This window comes from Salvelinus fontinalis, unplaced genomic scaffold (genome assembly GCF_029448725.1).
Source record: "Salvelinus fontinalis isolate EN_2023a unplaced genomic scaffold, ASM2944872v1 scaffold_0192, whole genome shotgun sequence".
Taxonomy (NCBI): domain Eukaryota; kingdom Metazoa; phylum Chordata; class Actinopteri; order Salmoniformes; family Salmonidae; genus Salvelinus; species Salvelinus fontinalis.
The window spans coordinates 42,501-70,000 of record NW_026600401.1 but is presented as its reverse complement, the minus strand read 5'-3'; the positions used below and the strand labels follow the sequence as shown (position 1 = coordinate 70,000).

At 53.6% G+C, this 27,500-nt stretch overlaps 1 protein-coding gene across 1 annotated transcript in view; it reads left to right on the top strand.

Annotated features, from left to right (window-relative positions):
- The window catches only part of LOC129844189 (voltage-dependent T-type calcium channel subunit alpha-1H-like), a 142,168-nt gene that overhangs the window by 75,969 nt on the left and 38,699 nt on the right, over positions 1-27,500 (top strand). Inside the window, exons 11-22 of the mRNA XM_055912612.1 lie at positions 187-575; positions 2,181-2,332; positions 2,894-3,079; positions 12,924-13,041; positions 16,839-16,994; positions 17,439-17,523; positions 18,509-18,774; positions 18,916-19,233; positions 23,393-23,493; positions 24,053-24,176; positions 25,371-25,439; positions 27,202-27,386. Coding sequence (XP_055768587.1) covers positions 187-575; positions 2,181-2,332; positions 2,894-3,079; positions 12,924-13,041; positions 16,839-16,994; positions 17,439-17,523; positions 18,509-18,774; positions 18,916-19,233; positions 23,393-23,493; positions 24,053-24,176; positions 25,371-25,439; positions 27,202-27,386 — 2,149 coding nt within the window. The remainder of the gene's footprint in view (positions 1-186; positions 576-2,180; positions 2,333-2,893; positions 3,080-12,923; positions 13,042-16,838; positions 16,995-17,438; positions 17,524-18,508; positions 18,775-18,915; positions 19,234-23,392; positions 23,494-24,052; positions 24,177-25,370; positions 25,440-27,201; positions 27,387-27,500) is intronic.

Below are 27,500 nucleotides of genomic sequence, written 5' to 3'. Positions count from 1 at the left end.
GTCCTGACTCGTGTCATGGTAATAGCACAGCCTCAGTGTTGGCCCGGGTTCCTATCTGACCTGCCGCCCTTTGACCTCTCTCTATCTTTCTCCTCTATCTGTTTAATAACAACGTACTATCAAACAATAAATATTGAGATATATTTTGATCAAACTAAATTAAAAAAAACTTCTCTCTCCCTCCAGGCCGTCCTCGGCTGCTGTACCAGCTGGCTGGCGTGGTGCCCTCCCCGCTTCTCCTGGAGCTGTTGGGCTGCCCGCTGTGTGCCCGCGCCCTAGAGGGCATGGAGCTGGACCTGAGCGACCCGGAGGGTTCTAGGGGAGAGGCGCACACCCTGCACGACTTCCCCCAGGGAGGAGAGGGACGCGGCGGCCGTGGGAGGCGCCTGCGCAAGGCGGGGCTGGGGGCGGGGCTGGGGCTCGGGGTGAAGAGGGCCGGTAACAGACTGGTGGAGCTGGGGACAGGATTCAGAGACAGACTGAAACGCATCGTAGACAGCAAGTACTTCAACAGAGGGATAATGACTTCCATCCTCATCAACACTCTCAGTATGGGGATAGAGTACCATCAACAGGTAAGACTGGATGGGAGTGTACAGTCCTCATTCCCCCTCTCCGTCTCTCCTTCCTGTCTTTAATGGAGTGTACAGTCCTCATTCCCCCTCTCCGTCTCTCCTTCCTGTCTTTAATGGAGTGTACAGTCCTCATTCCCCCTCTCCGTCTCTCCTTCCTGTCTTTAATGGAGTGTACAGTCCTCATTCCCCCTCTCCGTCTCTCCTTCCTGTCTTTAATGGAGTGTACAGTCCTCATTCCCCCTCTCCGTCTCTCCTTCCTGTCTTTATTGGAGTGTACAGTCCTCATTCCCCCTCTCCGTCTCTCCTTCCTGTCTTTAATGGAGTGTACAGTCCTCATTCCCCCTCTCTGTCTCTCCTTCCTGTCTTTAATGGAGTGTACAGTCCTCATTCCCCCTCTCCGTCTCTCCTTCCTGTCTTTATTGGAGTGTACAGTCCTCATTCCCCCTCTCCGTCTCTCCTTCCTGTCTTTAATGGAGTGTACAGTCCTCATTCCCCCTCTCTGTCTCTCCTTCCTGTCTTTAATGGAGTGTACAGTCCTCATTCCCCCTCTCCGTCTCTCCTTCCTGTCTTTAATGGAGTGTACAGTCCTCATTCCCCCTCTCCGTCTCTCCTTCCTGTCTTTAATGGAGTGTACAGTCCTCATTCCCCCTCTCTGTCTCTCCTTCCTGTCTTTAATGGAGTGTACAGTCCTCATTCCCCCTCTCCGTCTTTCCGTCCTGTCTTTAATGGAGTGTACAGTCCTCATTCCCCCTCTCCGTCTCTCCTTCCTGTCTTTAATGGAGTGTACAGTCCTCATTCCCCCTCTTCGTCTCCTTCCTGTCTTTAATGGAGTGTACAGTCCTCATTCCCCCTCTCCGTCTCTCCTTCCTGTCTTTAATGGAGTGTACAGTCCTCATTCCCCCTCTCTGTCTCTCCTTCCTGTCTTTAATGGAGTGTACAGTCCTCATTCCCCCTCTCCGTCTCTCCTTCCTGTCTTTAATGGAGTGTACAGTCCTCATTCCCCCTCTCCGTCTCTCCTTCCTGTCTTTAATGGAGTGTACAGTCCTCATTCCCCCTCTCCGTCTCTCCTTCCTGTCTTTAATGGAGTGTACAGTCCTCATTCCCCCTCTCCGTCTCTCCTTCCTGTCTTTAATGGAGTGTACAGTCCTCATTCCCCCTCTCCGTCTCTCCTGTCCCCTTTCTGTCTCTCCTGTCCCCTCCTCATCCCCCCTCTCCGTCTCTCCTGTCCCCTCTCCGTCTCTCCTGTCCCCTCCTCATCCCCCCTCTCCTGTCCCCTCCTCATCCCCCCTCTCTGTCTCTCCTGTCCCCTCCTCATCCCCCCTCTCCGTCTCTCCTGTCCCCTCTCCGTCTCTCCTGTCCCCTCCTCATCCCCCCTCTCCTGTCCCCTCTCCTGTCCCCTCCTCATCCCCCCTCTCCGTCTCTCCTGTCCCCTCTCCGTCTCTCCTGTCCCCTCCTCATCCCCCCTCTCCTGTCCCCTCTCCGTCTCTCCTGTCCCCTCCTCATCCCCCCTCTCCGTCTCTCCTGTCCTCTCCTCATCCCCCCTCTCCTGTCCCCTCTCCGTCTCTCCTGTCCCCTCCTCATCCCCCCTCTCTCCTCTCTGTCCAGCCGGTGGAGTTGACAGACATCCTGGAGATCAGTAACATCGTGTTCACCTGCATGTTCCTCCTGGAGATGCATTTCAAGCTGCTGGCCTTCGGTCTCTTCGGCTATATCAAGAGCCCCTACAACATATTCGACGGTATCATCGTCATCATCAGGTGGGTGTGTGTGAGGAAGTTCTCTCCTGCAGTGTGTGTGTGTGTGTGTGTGTGTGTGTGTGTGTGTGTGTGTGTGTGTGTGTGTGTGTGTGTGTGTGTGTGTGTGTGTGTGTGTGTGTGTGTGTGTGTGTGTGTGTGTGTGTGTGTGTGTGTGTGTGTGTGTGTGTGTGTGAGGAATGCAGTGTTTGTGTGTGTGTGTTATAGTAAAGTGTGTGGTGTGTGTTATAGTAAAGTGTGTGTGTGGTGTGTTATAGTAAAGTGTGTGTGTGGTGTGTTATAGTAAAGTGTGTGTGTGTTATAGTAAAGTGTGTGTGTAGTGTGTTATAGTAAAGTGTGTGGTGTGTGTCATAGTAAAGTGTGTGTGTGTGTGTTATAGTAAAGTGTGTGTGTGGTGTGTTATAGTAAAGTGTGTGTGTGTGTGTTATAGTAAAGTGTGTGTGTGGTGTGTTATAGTAAAGTGTGTGTGTGGTGTGTGTGTTATAGTAAAGTGTGTGTGTTATAGTAAAGTGTGTGTGTGGTGTGTTATAGTAAAGTGTGTGGTGTGTGTGTGGTGTGTTATAGTGTATGGGAGATCATTGGCCAGGCGGACGGCGGTCTGTCTGTCCTGCGTACGTTCCGTCTGCTGCGCGTCCTAAAGCTGGTCAGGTTCCTGCCCGCCCTGCGCAGACAGCTGGTGGTTCTGATGAAGACGATGGACAACGTGGCCACCTTCTGCACACTGCTCATGCTCTTCATCTTCACCTTCAGGTACTGTCTCACACACACACACACACACACACATACACACACACACACACACACACACACAGACTGTTACGTATGTGATCGTAGGTGCGGGGTGAAAGACGACAGAGAGAGAGAGAAAAGTATTGTTTACAGGGAATGTATTATTCCTTAACACGGTAATGTGGGGGAAAAGGGGCTGGACGGAACCAAAGCAAAGAAAGTAGAATTTAAAGAGTCTCCTCTCCTACCTATACCTGCCTTCCCACTTCTTACCTAACCTTTAAACCCACCTGGCACGCTAACCAACATACAGGGGGGTGGTCCGCTCAGGTCTTTCTTACCTAGCACCACCTGGCGCGGTAACGAACAGGTCCGCCCAGGTCTTACCTAACTAGCACCACCTGGCGCGTTAACCAACATACAGGGGGTGGTCCACCCAGGTCTTACCTAGCTAGCACCACCTGGCGCGGTAACGAACATACAGGGGGTGGTCCTCCCAGGTCTTAACCTGTAGCACCACCTGGCACGGTAACCAACATACAGGGGGTGGTCCGCCCAGGTCTTACCTAACTAGCACCACCTGGCGCGCTAACCAACATACAGGGGGTGGTCCTCCCAGGTCTTACCTAACTAGCACCACCTGGCACGCTAACCAACATACAGGGGGTGGTCCTCCCAGGTCTTACCTAACTAGCACCACCTGGCGCGGTAACGAACATACAAGGGGTGGTCCGCCCAGGTCTTACCTAACTAGCACCACCTGGCGCGCTAACCAACATACAGGGGGTGGTCCGCCCAGGTCTTACCTAACTAGCACCACCTGGCGCGGTAACCAACATACAGGGGGTGGTCCTCCCAGATCTTACCTAACCTGTAGCACCACCTGGCACCACCTGGCGCGCTAACCAACATACAGGGGGTGGTCCTCCCAGGTCTTACCTAGCTAGCACCACCTGGCGCGCTAACCAACATACAGGGGGGGGTCCGCCCAGGTCTTACCTAACTAGCACCACCTGGCGCGCTAACCAACATACAGGGGGTGGTCCTCCCAGGTCTTACCTAGCTAGCACCACCTGGCGCGCTAACCAACATACAGGGGGTGGTCCTCCCAGGTCTTACCTAGCTAGCACCACCTGGCGCGCTAACCAACATACAGGGGGGAGGGGGTCCGCCCAGGTCTTACCTAACTAGCACCACCTGGCGCGCTAACCAACATACAGGGGGTGGTCCACCCAGGTCTTACCTAGCTAGCACCACCTGGCGCGCTAACCAACATACAGGGGGTGGTCCTCCCAGGTCTTACCTAGCTAGCACCACCTGGCGCGCTAACCAACATACAGGGGGGAGGGGGTCCGCCCAGGTCTTACCTAACTAGCACCACCTGGCGCGCTAACCAACATACAGGGGGTGGTCCTCCCAGGTCTTACCTAACTAGCACCACCTAGCACGGTAACCAACATACAGGGGGGGTCCGCCCAGGTCTTACCTAACTAGCACCACCTGGCGCGCTAACCAACATACAGGGGGTGGTCCGCCCAGGTCTTACCTAGCTAGCACCACCTGGCGCGCTAACCAACATACAGGGGGTGGTCCACCCAGGTCTTACCTAGCTAGCACCACCTGGCGCGCTAACCAACATACAGGGGGTGGTCCGCCCAGGTCTTACCTAACTAGCACCACCTGGCGCGCTAACCAACATACAGGGGGTGGTCCTCCCAGGTCTTACCTAACTAGCACCACCTGGCGCGCTAACCAACATACAGGGGGTGGTCCGCCCAGGTCTTACCTAGCTAGCCCCACCTGGCTCGCTAACCAACATACAGGGTGTGGTCCGCCCAGGTCTTACCTAGCTAGCACCACCTGGCGCGCTAACCAACATACAGGGGGTGGTCCGCCCAGGTCTTACCTAACTAGCACCACCTGGCACGCTAACCAACATACAGGGGGTGGTCCTCCCAGGTCTTACCTAGCTAGCACCACCTGGCACGCTAACCAACATACAGGGGGTGGTCCTCCCAGGTCTTACCTAACTAGCACCACCTGGCGCGCTAACCAACATACAGGGGGTGGTCCGCCCAGGTCTTACCTAACTAGCACCACCTGGCGCGGTAACCAACATACAGGGGGTGGTCCTCCCAGATCTTACCTAACCTGTAGCACCACCTGGCACCACCTGGCGCGCTAACCAACATACAGGGGGTGGTCCGCCCAGGTCTTACCTAACTAGCACCACCTGGCGCGCTAACCAACATACAGGGGGGTGGTCCGCCCAGGTCTTACCTAACTAGCACCACCTGGCGCGGTAACAAACATACAGGGGGTGGTCCGCCCAGGTCTTACCTAGCTAGCCCCACCTGGCTCGCTAACCAACATACAGGGGGTGGTCCTCCCAGGTCTTACCTAACTAGCACCACCTGGCACGCTAACCAACATACAGGGGGTGGTCCTCCCAGGTCTTACCTAACTAGCACCACCTGGCACGCTAACCAACATACAGGGGGTTGTCCTCCCAGGTCTTACCTAACCTGTAGCACCACCTGGCACGCTAACCAACATACAGGGGGTGGTCCACCCAGGTCTTACCTAACTAGCACCACCTGGCATGCTAACCAACATACAGGGGGTGGTCCTCCCAGGTCTTACCTAACTAGCACCACCTGGCGCACTAACCAACATACAGGGAGGGGGTGGTCCACCCAGGTCTTACCTAACTAGCACCACCTGGCACGCTAACCAACATACAGGGGGTGGTCCGCCCAGGTCTTACCTAACTAGCACCACCTGGCACGCTAACCAAAATACAGGGGGTGGTCCGCCCAGGTCTTACCTAGCTAGCACCACCTGGCGCGGTAACCAACATACAGGGGGTGGTCCTCCCAGGTCTTACCTAACTAGCACCACCTGGCGCGCTAACCAACATACAGGGGGTGGTCCACCCAGGTCTTACCTAACCTGTAGCACCACCTGGCACCACCTGGCGCGCTAACCAACATACAGGGGGTGGTCCTCCCAGGTCTTACCTAACTAGCACCACCTGGCACGCTAACCAACATACAGGGGGTGGTCCTCCCAGGTCTTACCTAACTAGCACCACCTGGCGCGGTAACGAACATACAAGGGGTGGTCCGCCCAGGTCTTACCTAACTAGCACCACCTGGCGCGCTAACCAACATACAGGGGGTGGTCCTCCCAGGTCTTACCTAGCTAGCACCACCTGGCACGCTAACCAACATACAGGGGGGTGGTCCTCCCAGGTCTTACCTAACTAGCACCACCTGGTGCGCTAACCAACATACAGGGGGTGGTCCACCCAGGTCTTACCTAACTAGCACCACCTGGCGCGCTAACCAACATACAGGGGGTGGTCCGCCCAGGTCTTACTTAGCTAGCACCACCTGGCGCGCTAACCAACATACAGGGGGTGGTCCGCCCAGGTCTTACCTAACTAGCACCACCTGGCACGGTAACCAACATACAGGGGGTGGTCCGCCCAGGTCTTACCTAACTAGCACCACCTGGCACGCTAACCAACATACAGGGGGGAGGGGGTCCGCCCAGGTCTTACCTAACTAGCACCACCTGGCGCGCTAACCAACATACAGGGGGTGGTCCTCCCAGGTCTTACCTAACTAGCACCACCTAGCACGGTAACCAACATACAGGGGGGGGTCCGCCCAGGTCTTACCTAGCTAACACCACCTGGCGCGCTAACCAACATACAGGGGGTGGTCCTCCCAGGTCTTACCTAACTAGCACCACCTGGCGCGCTAACCAACATACAGGGGGTGGTCCTCCCAGGTCTTACCTAACTAGCACCACCTGGCACGGTAACCAACATACAGGGGGGTGGTCCGCCCAGGTCTTACCTAACTAGCACCACCTGGCACGGTAACCAACATACAGGGGGTGGTCCTCCCAGGTCTTACCTAACTAGCACCTCCTGGCGCACTAACCAACATACAGGGGGTGGTCCGCCCAGGTCTTACCTAACTAGCAACACCTGGCGCGGTAACCAACATACAGGGGGTGGTCCGCCCAGGTCTTACCTAACTAGCACCACCTGGTGCGCTAACCAACATACAGTGGGTGGTCCTCCCAGGTCTTACCTAACCTGTAGCACCACCTGGCACGGTAACCAACATACAGGGGGTGGTCCTCCCAGGTCTTACCTAACTAGCATCACCTGGCACGCTAACCAACATACAGGGGGGTGGTCCACCCAGGTCTTACCTAACTAGCACCACCTGGCACGCTAACCAACATACAGGGGGTGGTCCGCCCAGGTCTTACCTAACTAGCACCACCTGGCGCGCTAACCAACATACAGGGGGGTGGTCCACCCAGGTCTTACCTAACTAGCACCACCTGGCGCGCTAACCAACATACAGGGGGTGGTCCTCCCAGGTCTTACCTAACTAGCACCACCTGGCACGCTAACCAACATACAGGGGGGAGGGGGTCCGCCCAGGTCTTACCTAACTAGCACCACCTGGCGCGCTAACCAACATACAGGGGGTGGTCCTCCCAGGTCTTACCTAACTAGCACCACCTAGCACGGTAACCAACATACAGGGGGGGGTCCACCCAGGTCTTACCTAACTAGCACCACCTGGCACGCTAACCAACATACAGGGGGTGGTCCACCCAGTTCTTACCTAACTAGCACCACCGGGCACGCTAACCAACATACAGGGGGTGGTCCGCCCAGGTCTTACCTAACCTGTAGCACCACCTGGCGCACTGACCAACATACAGGGGGTGGTCCGCCCAGGTCTTACCTAACTAGCACCACCTGGCACGCTAACCAACATACAGGGGGTGGTCCGCCCAGGTCTTACCTAACCTGTAGCACCACCTGGCGCACTGACCAACATACAGGGGTGGTCCACCCAGGTCTTACCTAACTAGCTCCACCTGGCGCGCTAACCAACATACAGGGGGGTGGTCCACCCAGGTCTTACCTAACTAGCACCACCTGGCACGCTAACCAACATACAGGGGGTGGTCCGCCCAGGTCTTACCTAACTAGCACCACCTGGCGCGCTAACCAACATACAGGGGGGGGTCCACCCAGGTCTTACCTAACTAGCACCACCTGGCGCGCTAACCAACATACAGGGGGTGGTCCTCCCAGGTCTTACCTAACTAGCACCACCTGGCACGCTAACCAACATACAGGGGGGAGGGGGTCCGCCCAGGTCTTACCTAACTAGCACCACCTGGCGCACTAACCAACATACAGGGGGGGGTCCGCCCAGGTCTTACCTAACTAGCACCACCTGGCGCACTAACCAACATACAGGGGGTGGTCCACCCAGGTCTTACCTAACTAGCACCACCTGGCGCGCTAACGAACATACAGGGGGTGGTCCTCCCAGGTCTTACCTAACTAGCACCACCTGGCGCGCTAACGAACATACAGGGGGTGGTCCTCCCAGGTCTTACCTAGCTAGCACCACCTGGCGCACTAACCAACATACAGGGGGGAGGGGGTCCGCCCAGGTCTTACCTAACTAGCACCACCTGGCGCACTAACCAACATACAGGGGGGGGTCCGCCCAGGTCTTACCTAACTAGCACCACCTGGCGCACTAACCAACATACAGGGGGTGGTCCACCCAGGTCTTACCTAACTAGCACCACCTGGCGCGCTAACGAACATACAGGGGGTGGTCCACCCAGGTCTTACCTAGCTAGCACCACCTGGCGCGCTAACCAACATACAGGGGGTGGTCCACCCAGGTCTTACCTAACCTGTAGCACCACCTGGCACCACCTGGCGCGCCAACCAACATACAGCGGGTGGTCCTCCCAGGTCTTACCTAACTAGCACCACCTGGCACGCTAACCAACATACAGGGGGTGGTCCTCCCAGGTCTTACCTAACTAGCACCACCTGGCGCGGTAACGAACATACAAGGGGTGGTCCGCCCAGGTCTTACCTAACTAGCACCACCTGGCGCGCAAACCAACATACAGGGGGTGGTCCTCCCAGGTCTTACCTAGCTAGCACCACCTGGCACGCTAACCAACATACAGGGGGGTGGTCCTCCCAGGTCTTACCTAACTAGCACCACCTGGTGCGCTAACCAACATACAGGGGGTGGTCCACCCAGGTCTTACCTAACTAGCACCACCTGGCGCGCTAACCAACATACAGGGGGTGGTCCGCCCAGGTCTTACTTAGCTAGCACCACCTGGCGCGCTAACCAACATACAGGGGGTGGTCCTCCCAGGTCTTACCTAACTAGCACCACCTGGCACGGTAACCAACATACAGGGGGTGGTCCGCCCAGGTCTTACCTAGCTAGCACCACCTGGCGCGCTAACCAACATACAGGGGGGAGGGGGTCCGCCCAGGTCTTACCTAACTAGCACCACCTGGCGCGCTAACCAACATACAGGGGGTGGTCCTCCCAGGTCTTACCTAACTAGCACCACCTGGCACGGTAACCAACATACAGGGGGGTGGTCCGCCCAGGTCTTACCTAGCTAGCACCACCTGGCGCGCTAACCAACATACAGGGGGTGGTCCTCCCAGGTCTTACCTAACTAGCACCACCTGGCGCGCTAACCAACATACAGGGGGTGGTCCGCCCAGGTCTTACCTAACTAGCACCACCTGGCGCGGTAACCAACATACAGGGGGTGGTCCGCCCAGGTCTTACCTAACTAGCACCACCTGGTGCGCTAACCAACATACAGGGGGTGGTCCTCCCAGGTCTTACCTAACCTGTAGCACCACCTGGCACGGTAACCAACATACAGGGGGTGGTCCTCCCAGGTCTTACTTAACTAGCATCACCTGGCACGCTAACCAACATACAGGGGGGTGGTCCACCCAGGTCTTACCTAACTAGCACCACCTGGCACGCTAACCAACATACAGGGGGTGGTCCGCCCAGGTCTTACCTAACTAGCACCACCTGGCGCGCTAACCAACATACAGGGGGGTGGTCCACCCAGGTCTTACCTAACTAGCACCACCTGGCGCGCTAACCAACATACAGGGGGTGGTCCTCCCAGGTCTTACCTAACTAGCACCACCTGGCACGCTAACCAACATACAGGGGGGAGGGGGTCCGCCCAGGTCTTACCTAACTAGCACCACCTGGCGCGCTAACCAACATACAGGGGGTGGTCCTCCCAGGTCTTACCTAACTAGCACCACCTAGCACGGTAACCAACATACAGGGGGGGGTCCACCCAGGTCTTACCTAACTAGCACCACCTGGCACGCTAACCAACATACAGGGGGTGGTCCACCCAGTTCTTACCTAACTAGCACCACCGGTTACGCTAACCAACATACAGGGGGTGGTCCGCCCAGGTCTTACCTAACCTGTAGCACCACCTGGCGCACTGACCAACATACAGGGGGTGGTCCGCCCAGGTCTTACCTAACTAGCACCACCTGGCACGCTAACCAACATACAGGGGGTGGTCCGCCCAGGTCTTACCTAACCTGTAGCACCACCTGGCGCACTGACCAACATACAGGGGTGGTCCACCCAGGTCTTACCTAACTAGCACCACCTGGCGCGCTAACCAACATACAGGGGGGTGGTCCACTCAGGTCTTACCTAACTAGCACCACCTGGCACGCTAACCAACATACAGGGGGTGGTCCGCCCAGGTCTTACCTAACTAGCACCACCTGGCGCGCTAACCAACATACAGGGGGGGGTCCACCCAGGTCTTACCTAACTAGCACCACCTGGCGCGCTAACCAACATACAGGGGGTGGTCCTCCCAGGTCTTACCTAACTAGCACCACCTGGCACGCTAACCAACATACAGGGGGGAGGGGGTCCGCCCAGGTCTTACCTAACTAGCACCACCTGGCGCACTAACCAACATACAGGGGGGGGTCCGCCCAGGTCTTACCTAACTAGCACCACCTGGCGCACTAACCAACATACAGGGGGTGGTCCACCCAGGTCTTACCTAACTAGCACCACCTGGCGCGCTAACGAACATACAGGGGGTGGTCCTCCCAGGTCTTACCTAACTAGCACCACCTGGCGCGCTAACGAACATACAGGGGGTGGTCCTCCCAGGTCTTACCTAGCTAGCACCACCTGGCGCACTAACCAACATACAGGGGGGCGGTCCACCCAGGTCTTACCTAGCTAGCACCACCTGGCGCGGTAATCAACATACAGGGGGGAGGGGGGTGGGGTCCTCCCAGGTCTTACCTAGCTAGCACCACCTGGCGCGCTAACCAACATACAGGGGGGTGGTCCTCCCAGGTCTTACCTAGCTAGCACCACCTGGCGCGCTAACCAACATACAGGGGGGGGGGGGGGTCCGCCCAGGTCTTACCTAGTGTGCATAGACAGTAAATACTACGGGTTATGTATGCCCGCGGGCCTCTTGCCTAAACACTCCCAAGATGCGTCCCCCCACCCATCCAACCCCCCCCGGGAACAAATGAGACAGAATAATTCACCAATAAGTTACGTATAACAATTTCAATTAACCAACAAACAAAAAAACACAAATTTCAAAAATAAAACTAATTCCTATTGGCGTACACATACCTAGGAAGGAGGAGCGACAACAAAATAATATCCACAAAACGTTTACTGATCGCAAACAACAATCAACACCGGACATGAAAAAAGAAGCTCTCTTCTCCTGGGGGTGGGGGGGGGGGCTGGGCTGGTTTTTATCAGGGTGGAGGAGGAGGAGGAGGAGGAGAAGCTCTCTTCATCCGGGGGGGGGCTGGTTTTTATCAGGGTGGAGGAGGAGGAGGAGGAGGAGGAGGAGGAGGAGGAGGAGGAGGAGAAGCTCTCTTCTCCTGGGGGGGGGGGGGGGGCTGGGCTGGTTTTTATCAGGGTGGAGGAGGAGGAGGAGGAGGAGGAGGAGAAGCTCTCTTCATCCGGGGGGGGGGGGGGGGGGGCTGGTTTTTATCAGGGTGGAGGAGGAGGAGGAGGAGGAGAAGCTCTCTTCATCCGGGGGGGGGGGGGGCTGGTTTTCATCAGGCTGGAGGAGGAGGAGGAGGAGGAGGAGAAGCTCTCTTCATCCGGGGGGGGGGGGGGGCTGGTTTTTATCAGGGTGGAGGAGGAGGAGGAGGAGAAGCTCTCTTCATCCGGGGGGGGGGGGGGGCTGGTTTTCATCAGGCTGGAGGAGGAGGAGGAGGAGGAGGAGAAGCTCTCTTCATCCGGGGGGGGGGGGGCTGGTTTTTATCAGGCTGGAGGAGGAGGAGGAGGAGATGAAGCTCTCTTCTCCTGGGGGGGGGGGGGGGGGGGCTGGTTTTTATCAGGGTGGAGGAGGAGGAGGAGGAGGAGGAGAGTTCGGTAATTACAGAGATAAGATGGATCCCCTGAGGAGAGGCAGGGGTCAGAGCTCCAATCTGAGATGGGGCCGACCAATCAGCTGCTTTAGGAATCCAGGAAGTCATTTCCTGAAATACACACACACACACATTCACATACAAACACACAACAACACAGAAACTGGGGAACGTAACACACACACACACACACACACAAACACACCCACACACACACGCATTCATACAAACACACAACAACACAGAAACTGAGTAACATCACACACACACACACACACACACACACACACACACACACACATACACACACACACACACACACACACACACACACGTACGCACAACCTGATAATATATCTGTAAAGCCAGATCATTACACCCAAACAGGTGTATATTCAAATGCTTAACTCTGTTTGTGTGTGTGTGTGTGTGTGTGTGTGTGTGTGTGTGTGTGTGTGTGTGTGTGTGTGTGTGTGTGTGTGTGTGTGTGTGTGTGTGTGTGTGTGTGTGTGTGTGTGTGTGTGTGTGTGTGTGTGTGTGTGTGTGTGTGTGTGTGTGTGTGTGTAGTATCCTAGGCATGCACCTGTTTGGGTGTAAATTCAATCTGCAGATGGAGAACGGAGACACCATCCCAGACCGCAAGAACTTTGACTCGCTACTCTGGGCCATCGTCACTGTGTTCCAGGTCAGACGTGTGTCTCTGTGTGTGTTTCCCTTTGACTCGCTACTCTGGGCCATCGTCACTGTGTTCCAGGTCAGACGTGTGTCTCTGTGTGTGTTTCCCTTTGACTCGCTACTCTGGGCCATCGTCACTGTGTTCCAGGTCAGACGTGTGTCCCTGTGTGTGTTTCCCTTTGACTCGCTACTCTGGGCCATCGTCACTGTGTTCCAGGTCAGACGTGTGTCTCTGTGTGTGTGTTTCCCTTTGACTCGCTACTCTGGGCCATCGTCACTGTGTTCCAGGTCAGACGTGTGTCTCTGTGTGTGTTTCCCTTTGACTCGCTACTCTGGGCCATCGTCACTGTGTTCCAGGTCAGACGTGTGTCCCTGTCTGTGTCTGTGTGTGTCTGTGCGTCCCTGTCTGTGTCTGTGTGTGTCTGTGTGTCCCTGTGTGTGTGTCCCTGTGTGTGTCTGTGTGTGTCTGTGTGTGTCTGTGTGTGTATGTGTGTCCCTGTGTCTGTGTGTGTCTGTGTGTCCCTGTCTGTGTCTGTGTGTGTCTGTCTGTGTCTGTGTGTCCCTGTCTGTGTGTTCTTGTGTGTGTATGTGTGTCCCTGTGTTTGTGTGTGTGTCCCTGTCTGTGTGTTCTTGTGTGTGTCTGTGTGTCCCTGTCTGTGTCTGTGTGTGTCTGTCTGTGTCTGTGTGTCCCTTCATTGTGATCTAGGATCTGTCCCTATAATCTGATTCATTATGATCTAGGATCTGTCCGTATAATCTGATTCATTATGATCTAGGATCTGTCCGTATAATCTAATTCATTATGATCTAGGATCTGTCTGTATAATCTGATTCATTATGATCTAGGATCTGTCTGTATAATCTGATTCATTATGATCTAGGATCTGTCCGTATAATCTGATTCATTATGATCTAGGATCTGTCCGTATAATGTGATTCATTCTGATCTAGGATCTGTCCGTATAATGTGATTCATTCTGATCTAGGATCTGTCCGTATAATCTGATTCATTATGATCTAGGATCTGTCCATATAATCTGATTCCTTATGATCTAGGATCTGTCTGTATAATCTGATTCATTCTGATCTAGGATCTGTCCGTATAATCTGATTGATTATGATCTAGGATCTGTCCATATAATCTGATTCATTCTGATCTGGGATCTGTCTGTATAATCTGATTCATTGTGATCTAGGATCTGGGATCTGTCTGTATAATCTGATTCATTATGATCTAGGATCTGTCAGTATAATGTGATTCATTCTGATCTAGGATCTGTCCGTATAATCTGATTCATTGTGATCTAGGATCTGGGATCTGTCTGTATAATCTGATTCATTCTGATCTAGGATCTGTCCGTATAATCTGATTCATTATGATCTAGGATCTGTCCGTATAAGTTCATAGGTCAAAAACTGAAAGCCCTGCCAGTACCCTCCCCCTCTCCCTCCCCCTCTCTCTCCATCCCTCCCTCCCCCTCTCTCTCTCTCCTCTCTCCCTCCCCCTCTCTCTCCATCCCTCCCTCCCCCTCTCTCTCCATCCCTCCCCCCCCTCCCTCCCCCTCTCCCTCCCCCTCTCTCTCCATCCCTCCCTCCCCCTCTCTCTCTCTCCTCTCTCCCTCCCCCTCTCTCTCCGTCCCTTCCTTCTATCTCTCTTTCTCCGTCCCTCCCTCTCTCATTCCTCCTCTCTCCCCCTCTCTCTCCGTCCCTCCCTCCCCCTCTCTCTCCATCCCTCCCTCCTCCTCTCTCTCTCTCCTCCCTCCCTCCCCCTCTCTCTCCGTCTCTCTCTCTCCCTCTCTCTCTCTCCTCTCTCCCTCCCCCTCTCTCTCCCCCTCTCTCTCCGTCCCTCCCTCCCCCTCTCTCTCCGTCTCTCTCTCCCTTCCTTCTATCTCTCTTTCTCCGTCCCTCCCTCTCTCTCTACTCTCTCCCTCCCCCTCTCTCTCCGTCCCTTCCTTCTATCTCTCTTTCTCCATCCCTCCCCCTCTCTCTCCGTCCCTCCCTCCCCCTCTCTCTCCGTCTCTCTCTCTCCCTTCCTTCTATCTCTCTTTCTCCGTCCCTCCCTCTCTCTCTACTCTCTCCCTCCCCCCTCTCTCTCCGTCCCTTCCTTCTATCTCTCTTTCTCCATCCCTCCCCCTCTCTCTCCGTCCCTTCCTTCTATCTCTCTTTCTCCATCCCTCCCCCTCTCTCTCCGTCCCTTCCTTCTATCTCTCTTTCTCCATCCCTCCCCCTCTCTCTCCGTCCCTTCCTTCTATCTCTCTTTCTCCATCCCTCCCCCTCTCTCTCCGTCTCTCTCTCCCCCTCTCTCTCCATCCCTCCCTCCCCCTCTCTCTCCGTCTCTCTCTCTCCCTTCCTTCTATCTCTCTTTCTCCGTCCCTCCCTCTCTCTCTCTCATTCCCTCCCTCTATCATCACTCCTCTTTCCTCTCTCTCTACTCTCTCTCTCTCTCTCTCTCTCCATCCATCCATCCTCTCTCTCTCCCTCATTCCCTCCCTCTCTCATCCCTCCTCTCTCTTTCTCTCTACTCTCTCTCTCTCTCTCCATCCATCCATCCTCTCTCTCTCTCCCTCATTCCCTCCCTCTCTCATCCCTCCTCTCTCCTCTCTCTCTTTCTCTCTGTTCATCCCTCCTCTATCCTCTCTCTCTCTCATCCCTCTCTCTACTCTCTCGCTTTCTCTCTGTTCATCTCTCCTCTCTCATCCCTCTCCCTCCTCTCTCCTCCTCTCATCCCTCTCTCATCCTCTCTCTCTCCCTCGTTCCCTCCCTCTCTCATCCCTCCTCTCTCTTTCTCTCTACTCTCTCTCTCTCTCTCTCTCCATCCATCCCCCTCTCTCTCCGTCCCTTCCTTCTATCTCTCTTTCTCCATCCCTCCCTCTCTCTCTCTCTCATTCCCTCCCTCTATCATCACTCCTCTTTCCTCTCTCTCTCTCTCTACTCTCTCTCTCTCTCTCTCTCTCCATCCATCCATCCTCTCTCTCTCCCTCGTTCCCTCCCTCTCTCATCCCTCCTCTCTCTTTCTCTCTACTCTCTCTCTCTCTCTCTCTCCATCCATCCCCCTCTCTCTCCGTCCCTTCCTTCTATCTCTCTTTCTCCATCCCTCCCTCTCTCTCTCTCTCATTCCCTCCCTCTATCATCACTCCTCTTTCCTCTCTCTCTCTCTCTACTCTCTCTCTCTCTCTCTCTCTCCATCCATCCCTCTCTCTCTCTCCCTCATTCCCTCCCTCTCTCATCCCTCCTCTCTCTCTTTCTCTCTGTTCATCCCTCTATCCTCTCTCTCTCTCATCCCTCTCTCTACTCTCTCGCTTTCTCTCTGTTCATCTCTCCTCTCTCATCCCTCTCCCTCCTCTCTCCTCCTCTCATCCCTCTCTCATCCTCTCTCTCTGTCTATAGATCCTGACTCAGGAGGACTGGAATGTGGTCCTGTATAATGGCATGGCCTCCACCTCTCCTCTCGCTGCTCTCTCCTCTCCTCTCTCCTCTCTCTCCTCTCCCTCCTCTCTCCTCCTCTCATCCCTCTCCCTCCTCTCTCATCCCTCTCCCTCCTCTCTCCTCCTCTCATCCCTCTCTCTACTCTCTCGCTTTCTCTCTGTTCATCTCTCCTCTCTCATCCTCTCTCTCTGTCTATAGATCCTGACTCAGGAGGACTGGAATGTGGTCCTGTATAACGGCATGGCCTCTACCTCTCCTCTCTCCTCTCTCTCCTCTCTCCTCTCTCCTCTCCTCTCTCCTCTCCTCTCCTCTCCTCTCCTCTCCTCTCCTCTCTCCTCTCTCCTCCTCTCATCCCTCTCTCTCCTCTCTCTCTGTCTATAGATCCTGACTCAGGAGGACTGGAATGTGGTCCTGTATAACGGCATGGCCTCTACCTCTCCTCTCGCTGCTCTCTACTTTGTAGCTCTGATGACCTTTGGGAACTACGTCCTCTTCAACCTGCTGGTGGCCATCTTGGTGGAGGGCTTCCAGGCTGAGGTAGGAGTTTGACAAGGTTCTACAGGGTTCTATGGGATTCTATAGAGTCCAACCAGTTTCAACAGAGTCCAACAGGGTTCTACAGGGTTCTACTGGGTATCACTGGTTTCTACTGGGTTCTACAGAGTCCAACGGAGTTCTACACGGTTCTACGGGGTTCTACAGAGTCCAACATGGTTCTACAAGGTTCTACAGGGTTCTACTGGGTATCACTGGTTTCTACCGGGTTCTACAGAGTCCAACGGAGTTCTACACGGTTCTACGGGGTTCTACAGAGTACAACATGGTTCTACAGTGTTCTAATTGGTTCTAAAGGGTTCTAGAGGGTTCTGCAGAGTTCATCAGGGTTCTACAGGGTTCTAACTCTTCTGTGTTTTGTCACCAACAACCGATAGAGGAGTTTGTACAGGGCTTTCAGACCGTGATTCTCTTCCTGTCTGTCAGGGTGACGCCAACCGGGCGGACTCTGACGATGACAAGAGGTCTGATGACGATGGAGAGGAGAAGGTTGGAGAGCTGAAAGACACAGGTGAGGAATCAGAGACGTAGAGAGACATGATGATGAGGAGGAGGAGGAGGAAGAGGAGAAGGTTGGAGAGCTGAAAGAGACAGGTGAGGAATCAGAGACGTAGAGAGACCCTGTCTGTCAGGGTGACGCCAACCGGGCGGACTCTGATGATGAGGAGGAGGAGGAGGAAGAGGAGGAAGAGGAGAAGGTTGGGGAGCTGAAAGAGACAGGTGGGGAAACAGAGACGTAGAGGTGATGATGATGGTAATGATGATGGTGATGATGGTGGTGATGATGGTGGTGGTGATGATGGTGATGGTGGTGATGATGATGGTGATGGTGGTGATGATGATGGTGGTGATGATGGTGATGATGATGAGGGTGATGGTGGGGATGATGATGATGGTGGTGATGGTGGTGATGATGGTGATGATGGTGATGATGATGAGGGTGATGATGGTGATGATGGTGGTGATGATGATGGTGATGGTGATGATGGTGATGATGATGGTGGTGATGGTGGTGATGATGGTGATGATGGTGATGATGATGAGGGTGATGATGGTGATGATGGTGGTGATGATGGTGATGATGATGGTGGTGATGGTGGTGATGATGGTGATGATGGTGATGATGATGAGGGTGATGATGGTGGTGATGATGATGGTGATGATGATGGTGGTGATGGTGGTGGTGATGATGGTGATGATGATAATGGTGGTGGTGATGGTGATGATGATGGTGTGATGATGATGATGGTGATAATGGTGATGATGATGATGGTGATAATGGTGGTGGTGATGGTGATGGTGATGATGATGGTGAGGATGATGGTGGTGATGATGATGGTGATGATGATGATGGTGATGATGATGATGATGATGGTGATGATGGTGATGATGGTGATGGTGATGATGATGGTGATGATGATGGTGATGGTGATGATGATGATGATGATGATGATGATGATGATGATGATAGTGATGATGATGTTGCTCTTCCTCAGAGCTGAAGATGTATTCTCTGATGATGACGGCCAACGGTCACGCGGACCGCAACACTCTGGCTCCTCCAATAATCATCACGCGCACGGCGGCGACCCCCGTGCCGACGCCCAAGAGCTCATTGGGCCCTGAGTCCGTTCTGGGGGAGGAGCTCGTGTATGGAGATGTTTGTTCAGGGTATTCGGCGCCGGGGATTGACGACGCCGATTCTCGTCACGGCAACGCGGGTGCTTCCATAGACCCCTCAGCCTACGACCAGCGCTCTCTGGTGAGTCACCTTTAACCCCTGACCTCTGACCTATATGGCTTCAAAGGGTTCTGATCTTGATGAGTACATTTCTGACTTAATATTTACGGATTTGATATATTTTCCCCTCCATTCTCCCTCCTCCCTCTCCCCCCCCTCCAGTCCAGCCCCGGCCAGCACTCGCCCCTCCCTCCCAGAGGTCAGGGGTCAGTCAGTGGGTGGGGCAGCAGGAGGTCAAGTTGGAACAGCCTCAACCGCGCCCCCAGCCTCAAACGCAGCAAAACCAGCGGAGAGAGAGAGAGTCTGCTCTCAGGGGAGGGAGGAGGGGAGGAGGAAGAGGGGTCCTCGGAGCTGCTACAGGTGTCCTCTCTGGGCCCGTCGGTAACAGGGGAGTACGGGGACTGTAACGGGAGGAGTCTTCATCACATGACCTATGACCCCAACAAGGACCTTTCACCTGACGATGACATGGAGGAGGACGTGAGTCACTGGATCTCTCTCTTTCTCCCCTCTCCCCTTCTGTTCTCCCTCCCTCTCCCCTTATGTTCTCCCTCTCCCCTTCTGTTCTCCCTCCCTCTCCCCTTATGTTCTCCCTCTCCCCTTCTGTTCTCCCTCCCCTCTCCCCTTCTGTTCTCCCTCTCCCCTTCTGTTCTCCCTCCCTCTCCCCTTATGTTCTCCCTCTCCCCTTCTGTTCTCCCTCCCCTCTCCCCTTCTGTTCTCCCTCTCCCCTTCTGTTCTCCCTCCCTCTCCCCTTATGTTCTCCCTCTCCCCTTCTGTTCTCCCTCCCTCTCTCCTTCTGTTCTCCCTCTCCCCTTCTGTTCTCCCTCCCCTCTCCCCTTCTGTTCTCCGTCCCTCTCCCCGTCTGTTCTCCCTCCCCTCTCCCCTTCTGTTCTCCCTCCCTCTCCCCTTCTGTTCTCCCTCCCTCTCCCCTTCTGTTCTCCCTCCCTCTCCCCTTCTGTTCTCCCTCTCCCCTTCTGTTCTCCGTCCCTCTCCCCTTCTGTTCTCCGTCCCTCTCCCCGTCTGTTCTCCCTCCCCTCTCCCCTTCTGTTCTCCCTCCCTCTCCCTGTCTGTTCTCCCTCCCTCTCCCCTTATGTTCTCCCTCTCCCCTTCTGTTCTCCCTCCCTCTCCCCTTATGTTCTCCCTCTCCCCTTCTGTTCTCCCTCCCCTCTCCCCGTCTGTTCTCCCTCCCTCTCCCCTTATGTTCTCCCTCTCCCCTTCTGTTCTCCCTCCCCTCTCCCCTTCTGTTCTCCCTCCCCTCTCCCCTTCTGTTCTCCGTCCCTCTCCCCGTCTGTTCTCCCTCCCCTCTCCCCGTCTGTTCTCCCTCCCCTCTCCCCGTCTGTTCTCCCTCCCCTCTCCCCGTCTGTTCTCCCTCCCCTCTCCCCTTCTGTTCTCCCTCCCTCTCCCCTTCTGTTCTCCCTCCCTCTCCCCTTCTGTTCTCCCTCTCCCCTTCTGTTCTCCCTCTCCCCTTCTGTTCTCCCTCCCTCTCCCCTTCTGTTCTCCCTCCCTCTCCCCTTCTGTTCTCCCTCTCCCCTTCTGTTCTCCCTCCCTCCCCCCTTCTGTTCTCCCTCTCCCCTTCTGTTCTCCCTCCCTCTCCCCTTCTGTTCTCCCTCCCTCTCCTTCTGTTCTCCCTCCCTCTCCCCTTCTGTTCTCCCTCCCTCTCCTTCTGTTCTCCCTCCCTCTCCCCTTCTGTTCTCCCTCCCTCTCCCCTTCTGTTCTCCCTCCCTCCCCCCTTCTGTTCTCCCTCTCCCCTTCTGTTCTCCCTCCCTCTCTCCTTCTGTTCTCCCTCTCCCCTTCTGTTCTCCCTCCCTCTCTCCTTCTGTTCTCCCTCCCTCTCCTTCTGTTCTCTCTCCCTCTCCCCTTCTGTTCTCCCTCCCTTCTCCTTCTGTTCTTGTTGTATTTGTTTATAGAGGCCTGCAGGGAGGCTAATTGTTCCCCTGTAATTGGTTGGCCACGGCAGTGTAGTGTATGTGTGTGTGTATCCCAGAGGTGTGATGTCTTCTCTACAGTAACAGGGTGATTCTATCAGTGGGTGTGTGTATGTAGCGTGTGTGTGTGTGTGTGTGTGTAGCGTATGTGTGTGTAGCGTGTGTGTGAAGGATTATCCCTGTAGCTCACAGGGTCCCAGAACAGCTAGGTGTTTTAGGCAGTGCGTTCTGTCTCTCTCAGATGGTCCCAGACCCACAGTGAGAGTTAATTAGGACTGTATCCTTTCTCATTACCATCCCACAGTCGTTCTGAAGCCATCTCAGAGAAGACCATTTAAATCATTTTAGATTCAGCTGAGTTTTCGTTCCAGTTTCTGACTGAGGTTTACAGAGAGACTGCTCTCTCTCTCTCTCTCTCTCTCTCTCTCTCTCTCTCTCTCTCTCTCTCTCTCTCTCTCTCTCTCTCTCTCTCTCTCTCTCTCTCTCTCTGATAGAGGAGAGTTAACAGGGCAGTTGGTTGTGAGCAGAAAGGGGAGCAACATTGGTTTTAGAAGTGAAGAGGAGATCATAACCTGGCGGGGGGTCTGGGGGGGTCCTCCCCCTGATTTTTATTGGGCATCTAAATCCACTCCCTGCTTTTCTAAACAATCCATTATAACCCATGTCTATTCTGGCCGTCTTTATTTAGAACAACAAAAAATAGACGAATATGCCCCCCCAGTCATCAAGCTGGGTAAGAGATCATTGTTAAATATGTTATAAGTTATTGATCAGACTGAAATGGATCATCCAGTCCAACTCTCCCCCTGACCCCCACCAGTCCAACTCTCCCCCTGACCCCCACCAGTCCAACTCTCTCCCCGACCCCCACCAGTCCAACTCTCTCCCCGACCCCCACCAGTCCAACTCTCTCCTCCACCCCCACCAGTCCAACTATCTCCCCGACCCCCACCAGTCCAACTCTCTCCCCGACCCCCACCAGTCCTACTCTCTCCTCCACCCCCACCAGTCCAACTCTGTCCCCGACCCCCACCAAGTCCAACTCTCTCCCCGACCCCCACCAGTCCAACTCTCTCCTCCACCCCCACCAGTCCAACTATCTCCCCGACCCCCACCAGTCCAACTCTCTCCCCGACCCCCACCAGTCCTACTCTCTCCTCCACCCCCACCAGTCCAACTCTCTCCCCGACCCCCACCAAGTCCAACTCTCTCCACGACCCCCACCAGTCCAACTCTCTCCCCGACACCCACCAGTCCAACTCTCTCCCCGACCCCCACCATTCCAACTCTCTCCTCGACCCCCACCAGTCCAACTCTCTCCCTGACCCCCACCAGTCCAACTCTCTCCTCGACCCCCACCAGTCCAACTCTCTCCTCGACCCCCACCAGTCCAACTCTCTCCTCGACCCCCACCAGTCCAACTCTCTCCCCGACCCCCACCAGTCCAACTCTCTCCTCGACCCCCACCAGTCCAACTCTCTCCTCGACCCCCACCAGTCCAACTCTCTCCTCGACCCCCACCAGTCCAACTCTCTCCCCGACCCCCACCAGTCCAACTCTCTCCTCGACCCCCACCAGTCCAACTCTCTCCTCGACCCCCACCAGTCCAACTCTCTCCCCGACCCCCACCAGTCCAACTCTCTCCTCGACCCCCACCAGTCCAACTCTCTCCCCGACCCCCACCAGTCCAACTCTCTCCTCGACCCCCACCAGTCCAACTCTCTCCTCGACCCCCACCAGTCCAACTCTCTCCTCGACCCCCACCAGTCCAACTCTCTCCCCGACCCCCACCAGTCTAGTCAATAAACACTAGTTTAGTTTTCTGTTAAGATAAACAGCAGTTACTTTCCCAGCTACATCAGTCAACTGACGAGTAGCCAGTTTCTGTTCTGCTTGCTTTTTTACAACTCGGGAGAGAGAGTGCAACACAGACACACTGACAGCCTCTGTTTTAACTCTCCCGTGTTGATCCGGCCAGCCTTCCAGAAGCTTTGCCTTCACACAGCCTGTCCTCCCGCTCTGTGGCGTCCGCGCGGTCCTAAATTCAGCCGGCTGAAACCTCCAAAACAGCCTACCCAGACTGCTCTAAGGCGTCCGCGCGGTCCTAAATTCAGCCGGCTGAAACCTCCAAAACAGCCTACCCAGACTGCTCTGAGGCGTCCGCGCGTTCCTAAATTCAGCCGGCTGAAACCTCCAAAACAGCCTACCCAGACTGCTCTGAGGCGTCCGCGCGGTCCTAAATTCAGCCGGCTGAAACCTCCAAAACAGCCTACCCAGACTGCTCTGAGGCGTCCGCGTGGTCCTAAAGCACACGATGCCGTTTTTGGTGTCACGGTGCAATGATAAAACTGTGTGGGAGGGGGTGGGGCAAAAATGACCCCCCCCCCCTTCATCCCAAGTGAAAGTTGTGCCCCTGGTGATCAGTTTGGCGTCGACGTAACCGTGGAGAGCTGGTTGTTAGCAGTTTGGGACTGACTTAGTTGCTGACTGTGTTTTCCGCTGTCCCGTTTTCCCCCGACCCTGCTCACTGAGGACTGAGCACTTTGTGATGGCGTGTTTCCCAGAGTGCATTAGTCCTTCCAGTCTGACAGGACAAGCGAGAGCTGTTGTTCTCTCCTGCTGAGAGAACGAATGTTCTGCGGCGTCATGGAAACACACATCCCCGAACTTAGAGACTGACGATGTGTGTACTGCTGACCCTCTGACCTCTGTAGAACCTGTGGTTCCGGGTCAGGAGAACGCTGCAGAGCCACAAGCCGCGCTGGTGCAGAGAACATGAAGACTGGAACCTCTACCTGTTCTCCCCTCAGAACTCGTGAGTCACACACACACACACACACACACACACACACACACACACACACGCGCACACACACACGCACGCACGCACGCACACACACGCACACGCACACGCACACTCAAACACACACACACACACACACACACAAACACACACACACACACACACACACACACACACACACACACTCAAACACACACACTCAAACACACACACACACACACACACACACTCAAACACACACACACACACACACACACACACACACACACACACACACACACACACACACACACACACACATACTTGTTGTCTCACCTTTTCATAGATAATGTATCTTCCTCCTCTGTGCTGATTGCTCCCTCCCTCACCCCCTCCCTCACCTCACCCCCTCCCTCACCCCACCCCCCCTCCCTCACCTCATCCCCTCCCCCCTCCCCCCTCCCTCATCCCTCACCCCATCCGCCTCCCCCACCCCCTCCCCTCTCTCCCCCTCACCCTCCCCTCTCTCCCCTCACCCTCACCTCGTCCGCCTCCCCCATCCCCTCCCCCCTCTCCCCCCTCCCTCCTCTAGGTTCCGTGTGTGGGCTAAGGGGATGATCTCTCATAAGATGTTTGATCACGTGGTCCTGATCTTCATCTTCCTCAACTGCATCACCATCGCTCTGGAGAGACCCGGCATACAGCCTCACAGCACCGTAAGACACTAGGGCTGGCTGGTGTTATACCAATACAATTATATATTTCAGGGCGGAATATTCTAATCATTCAATTAACAGATAATTTTCACCTATCACTTCTAGAACCCTATTTTTACGTTACCTTCTAGAACCCTATTTTTACTTTACCTTCTAGAACCCTATTTTTCCTTTACCTTCTAGAACCCTATTTTTACTTTACCTTCTAGAACCCTATTTTTACTTTACCTTCTAGAACCCTATTTTTCCTTTACCTTCTAGAACACTATTTTTACTTTACCTTCTAGAACCCTATTTTTACTTTACCTTCTAGAACCCTATTTTTACTTTACCTTCTAGAACCCTATTTTTACTTTACCTTCTAGAACCCTATTTTTACTTTGCCTTCTAGAACACTATTTTTACTTTACCTTCTAGAACCCTATTTCTACTTTACCTTCTAGAACCCTATTTTTACTTTACCTTCTAGAACCCTATTTTTACTTTACCTTCTAGAACACTATTTTTACTTTACCTTCTAGAACCCTATTTTCACTTTACCTTCTAGAACCCTATTTTTACTTTACCTTCTAGAACCCTACTTTTACAATTTTTTCTTGAACACTTATATTTACACTATTAGTTTGTATCTTACTGTCTGCTAACTAATGTCTGCTAACTACTGTCTGCTAACTACTACTACTGTCTGCTAACTACTGTCTGCTAACTACTGTCTGCTAACTACTGTCTGCTAACTAATATCTGCTAACTACTGTCTGCTAACTAATATCTGCTAACTACTGTCTGCTAACTAATATCTGCTAACTACTGTCTGCTAACTAATATCTGCTAACTACTGTCTGCTAACTACAGTCTGCTAACTAATATCTGCTAACTACTGTCTGCTAACTACTGTCTGCTAACTACTGTCTGCTACCTACTGTCTGCTAACTACCTTCTGCTAACTACTGTCTGCTAACTAATATCTGCTAACTACAGTCTGCTAACTACTGTCTGCTAACTACTGTCTGCTAGTTTGTCTTTTCTTAGCAAGTTGTGGCAAAAATACACCTTGTTAGCCGTTAATGTTATTCGCTAGTTAGCTGGCTAGAATTTTTTTTCTACTCTCATTGACCTCTCAAACCCCGGCCTGGTCTGTTTCGCTAAGCGTTCCCGGATGTCTTGCGATGTCTCTCCTCCTCTCCCTCCCTCCAGGAGCGAGTGTTTCTGAGTGTCTCCAACTACGTGTTCACTGTCATCTTCCTGGCTGAGATGACTGTCAAGGTAATAATATCGTCTGTTTCAGTCTGTTGTCTGTTTCAGTCTGATGTCTGTTTCAGTCTGCTGTCTGTTTCAGTCTGCTGTCTGTTTCAGTCTGTTTCAGTCTGCTCTCTGTTTCAGTCTGTTGTCTGTTTCAGTCTGCTGTCTGTTTCAGTCTGCTGTCTGTTTCAGTCTGCTGTCTGTTTGTCTGCTGTCTGTTTCAGTCTGCTGTCTGTTTGTCTGTTTCAGTCTGCTGTCTGTTTCAGTCTATTTCAGTCTGCTGTCTGTTTCAGTCTGCTGTCTGTTTCAGTATGCTGTCTATTTCAGTATGCTGTCTGTTTCAGTCTGCTGTCTGTTTCAGTCTGATGTCTGTTTCAGTCTGCTGTCCGTTTCAGTCTGCTGTCTGTTTCAGTCTGCTGTCTGTTTCAGTCTGCTGTCTGTTTCAGTCTGCTGCCTGTTTCAGTCTGTTTCAGTCTACTGTCAGTCTGATGTCTGTTTCAGTATGCTGTCTGCTTCAGTCTGTTTCAGTATGCTGTCTGTTTCAGTATGCTGTCTGTTTCAGTCTGTTTCAGTCTGTTGTCTGGTTCAGTCTGCATTCTGTTTCAGTCTGTTGTCAGTCTGCTGTCTGGTTCAGTCTGGTTCAGTCTGCTGTCTGTCAGTCTGTTTCAGTCTGCTGTCTGTTTCAGTCTGCTGTCTGTTTCAGTCTGCTGTCTGTTTCAGTCTACTGTCTGTTTCAGTCTGCTGTCTGTTTCAGTCTGCTTCAGTCTACTGTCTGTTTCAGTCTGTTTCAGTCTGCTGTCTGTTTCAGTCTGTTTCAGTCTGCTGTCTGTTTCAGTCTGTTTCAGTCTGCTGTCTGTTTCAGTCTGTTTCAGTCTGATGTCTGTTTCAGTCTGTTTCAGTCTGATGTCTGTTTCAGTCTGCTGTCTGTTTCAGTCTGTTTCAGTCTGCTGTCTGTTTCAGTCTGATGTCTGTTTCAGTCTGTTTCAGTCTGATGTCTGTTTCAGTCTGTTTCAATCTGCTGTCTGTTTCAGTATGCTGTCTGCTTCAGTCTGTTTCAGTCTGCTGTCTGTTTCAGTCTATTTCAGTCTGCTGTCTGTTTCAGTCTGATGTCTGTTTCAGTATGCTGTCTGTTTCAGTCTGTTTCAGTCTGCTGTCTGTATCAGTCTGTTTCAATCTGCTGTCTGTTTCAGTCTGCTGTCTGTTTCAGTCTGTTTCAGTCTGTATCAGTCTGTTGTCTGTATCAGTCTTCTGTCTGTTTCAGTCTGTTTCAGTCTGCTGTCTGTTTCAGTCAGTTTCAGTCTGTTTCAGTATGCTGTCTGTTTCAGTCTGCTGTCTGTTTCCGTCTGTTTCAGTCTGTTTCAGTCTGTATCAGTCTGTTGTCTGTATCAGTCTGCTGTCTGTTTCAGTCTGTTTCAGTCTGCTGTCTGTTTCAGTCAGTTTCAGTCAGTTTCAGTCTGCTGTCTGTTTCAGTCTGCTGTCTGTTTCAGTCTGCTGTCTGTTTCAGTCTGCTGTCTGTTTCAGTCCGATTCAGTCTACTGTCTGTTTCAGTCTGTTTCAGTCTGTTGTCTGTTTCAGTCTGAATCAGTCTACTGTCTGTTTCAGTCTGTTTCAGTCTGCTGTGTGTTTCAGTCTGTTTCAGTCTCCTGTCTGTTTCAGTCTGCTGTCTGTTTCAGTCTGTTTCAGTTTGTTGTCTGTTTCAGTCTGCTGTCTGTTTCAGTCTGTTTCAGTCTGCTGTCTGTTTCAGTCTGTTTCAGTCCTGGAGTTATTGTCTTCTTAATGTCTATAGATTGTAGCGTTGGGGTTCTGCTGGGGTAAACAGAGCTACCTGAAGAGCAGCTGGAATGTTCTGGATGGGATCCTGGTGTTTGTCTCTCTGTTGGACATCCTGGTGTCTCTGGCCTTGACCGGAGGGAACCGCATCCTGGGAATCCTCAGAGTACTACGCCTGCTACGCACACTACGACCTCTCAGGTAGGACTCCCCTACGACCACGCTACGACCACACTACGACCACACTACGACCTCTCAGGTAGGACCCCACTACGACCTCTCAGGTAGGACCACGCTACGACCTCTCAGGTAGGA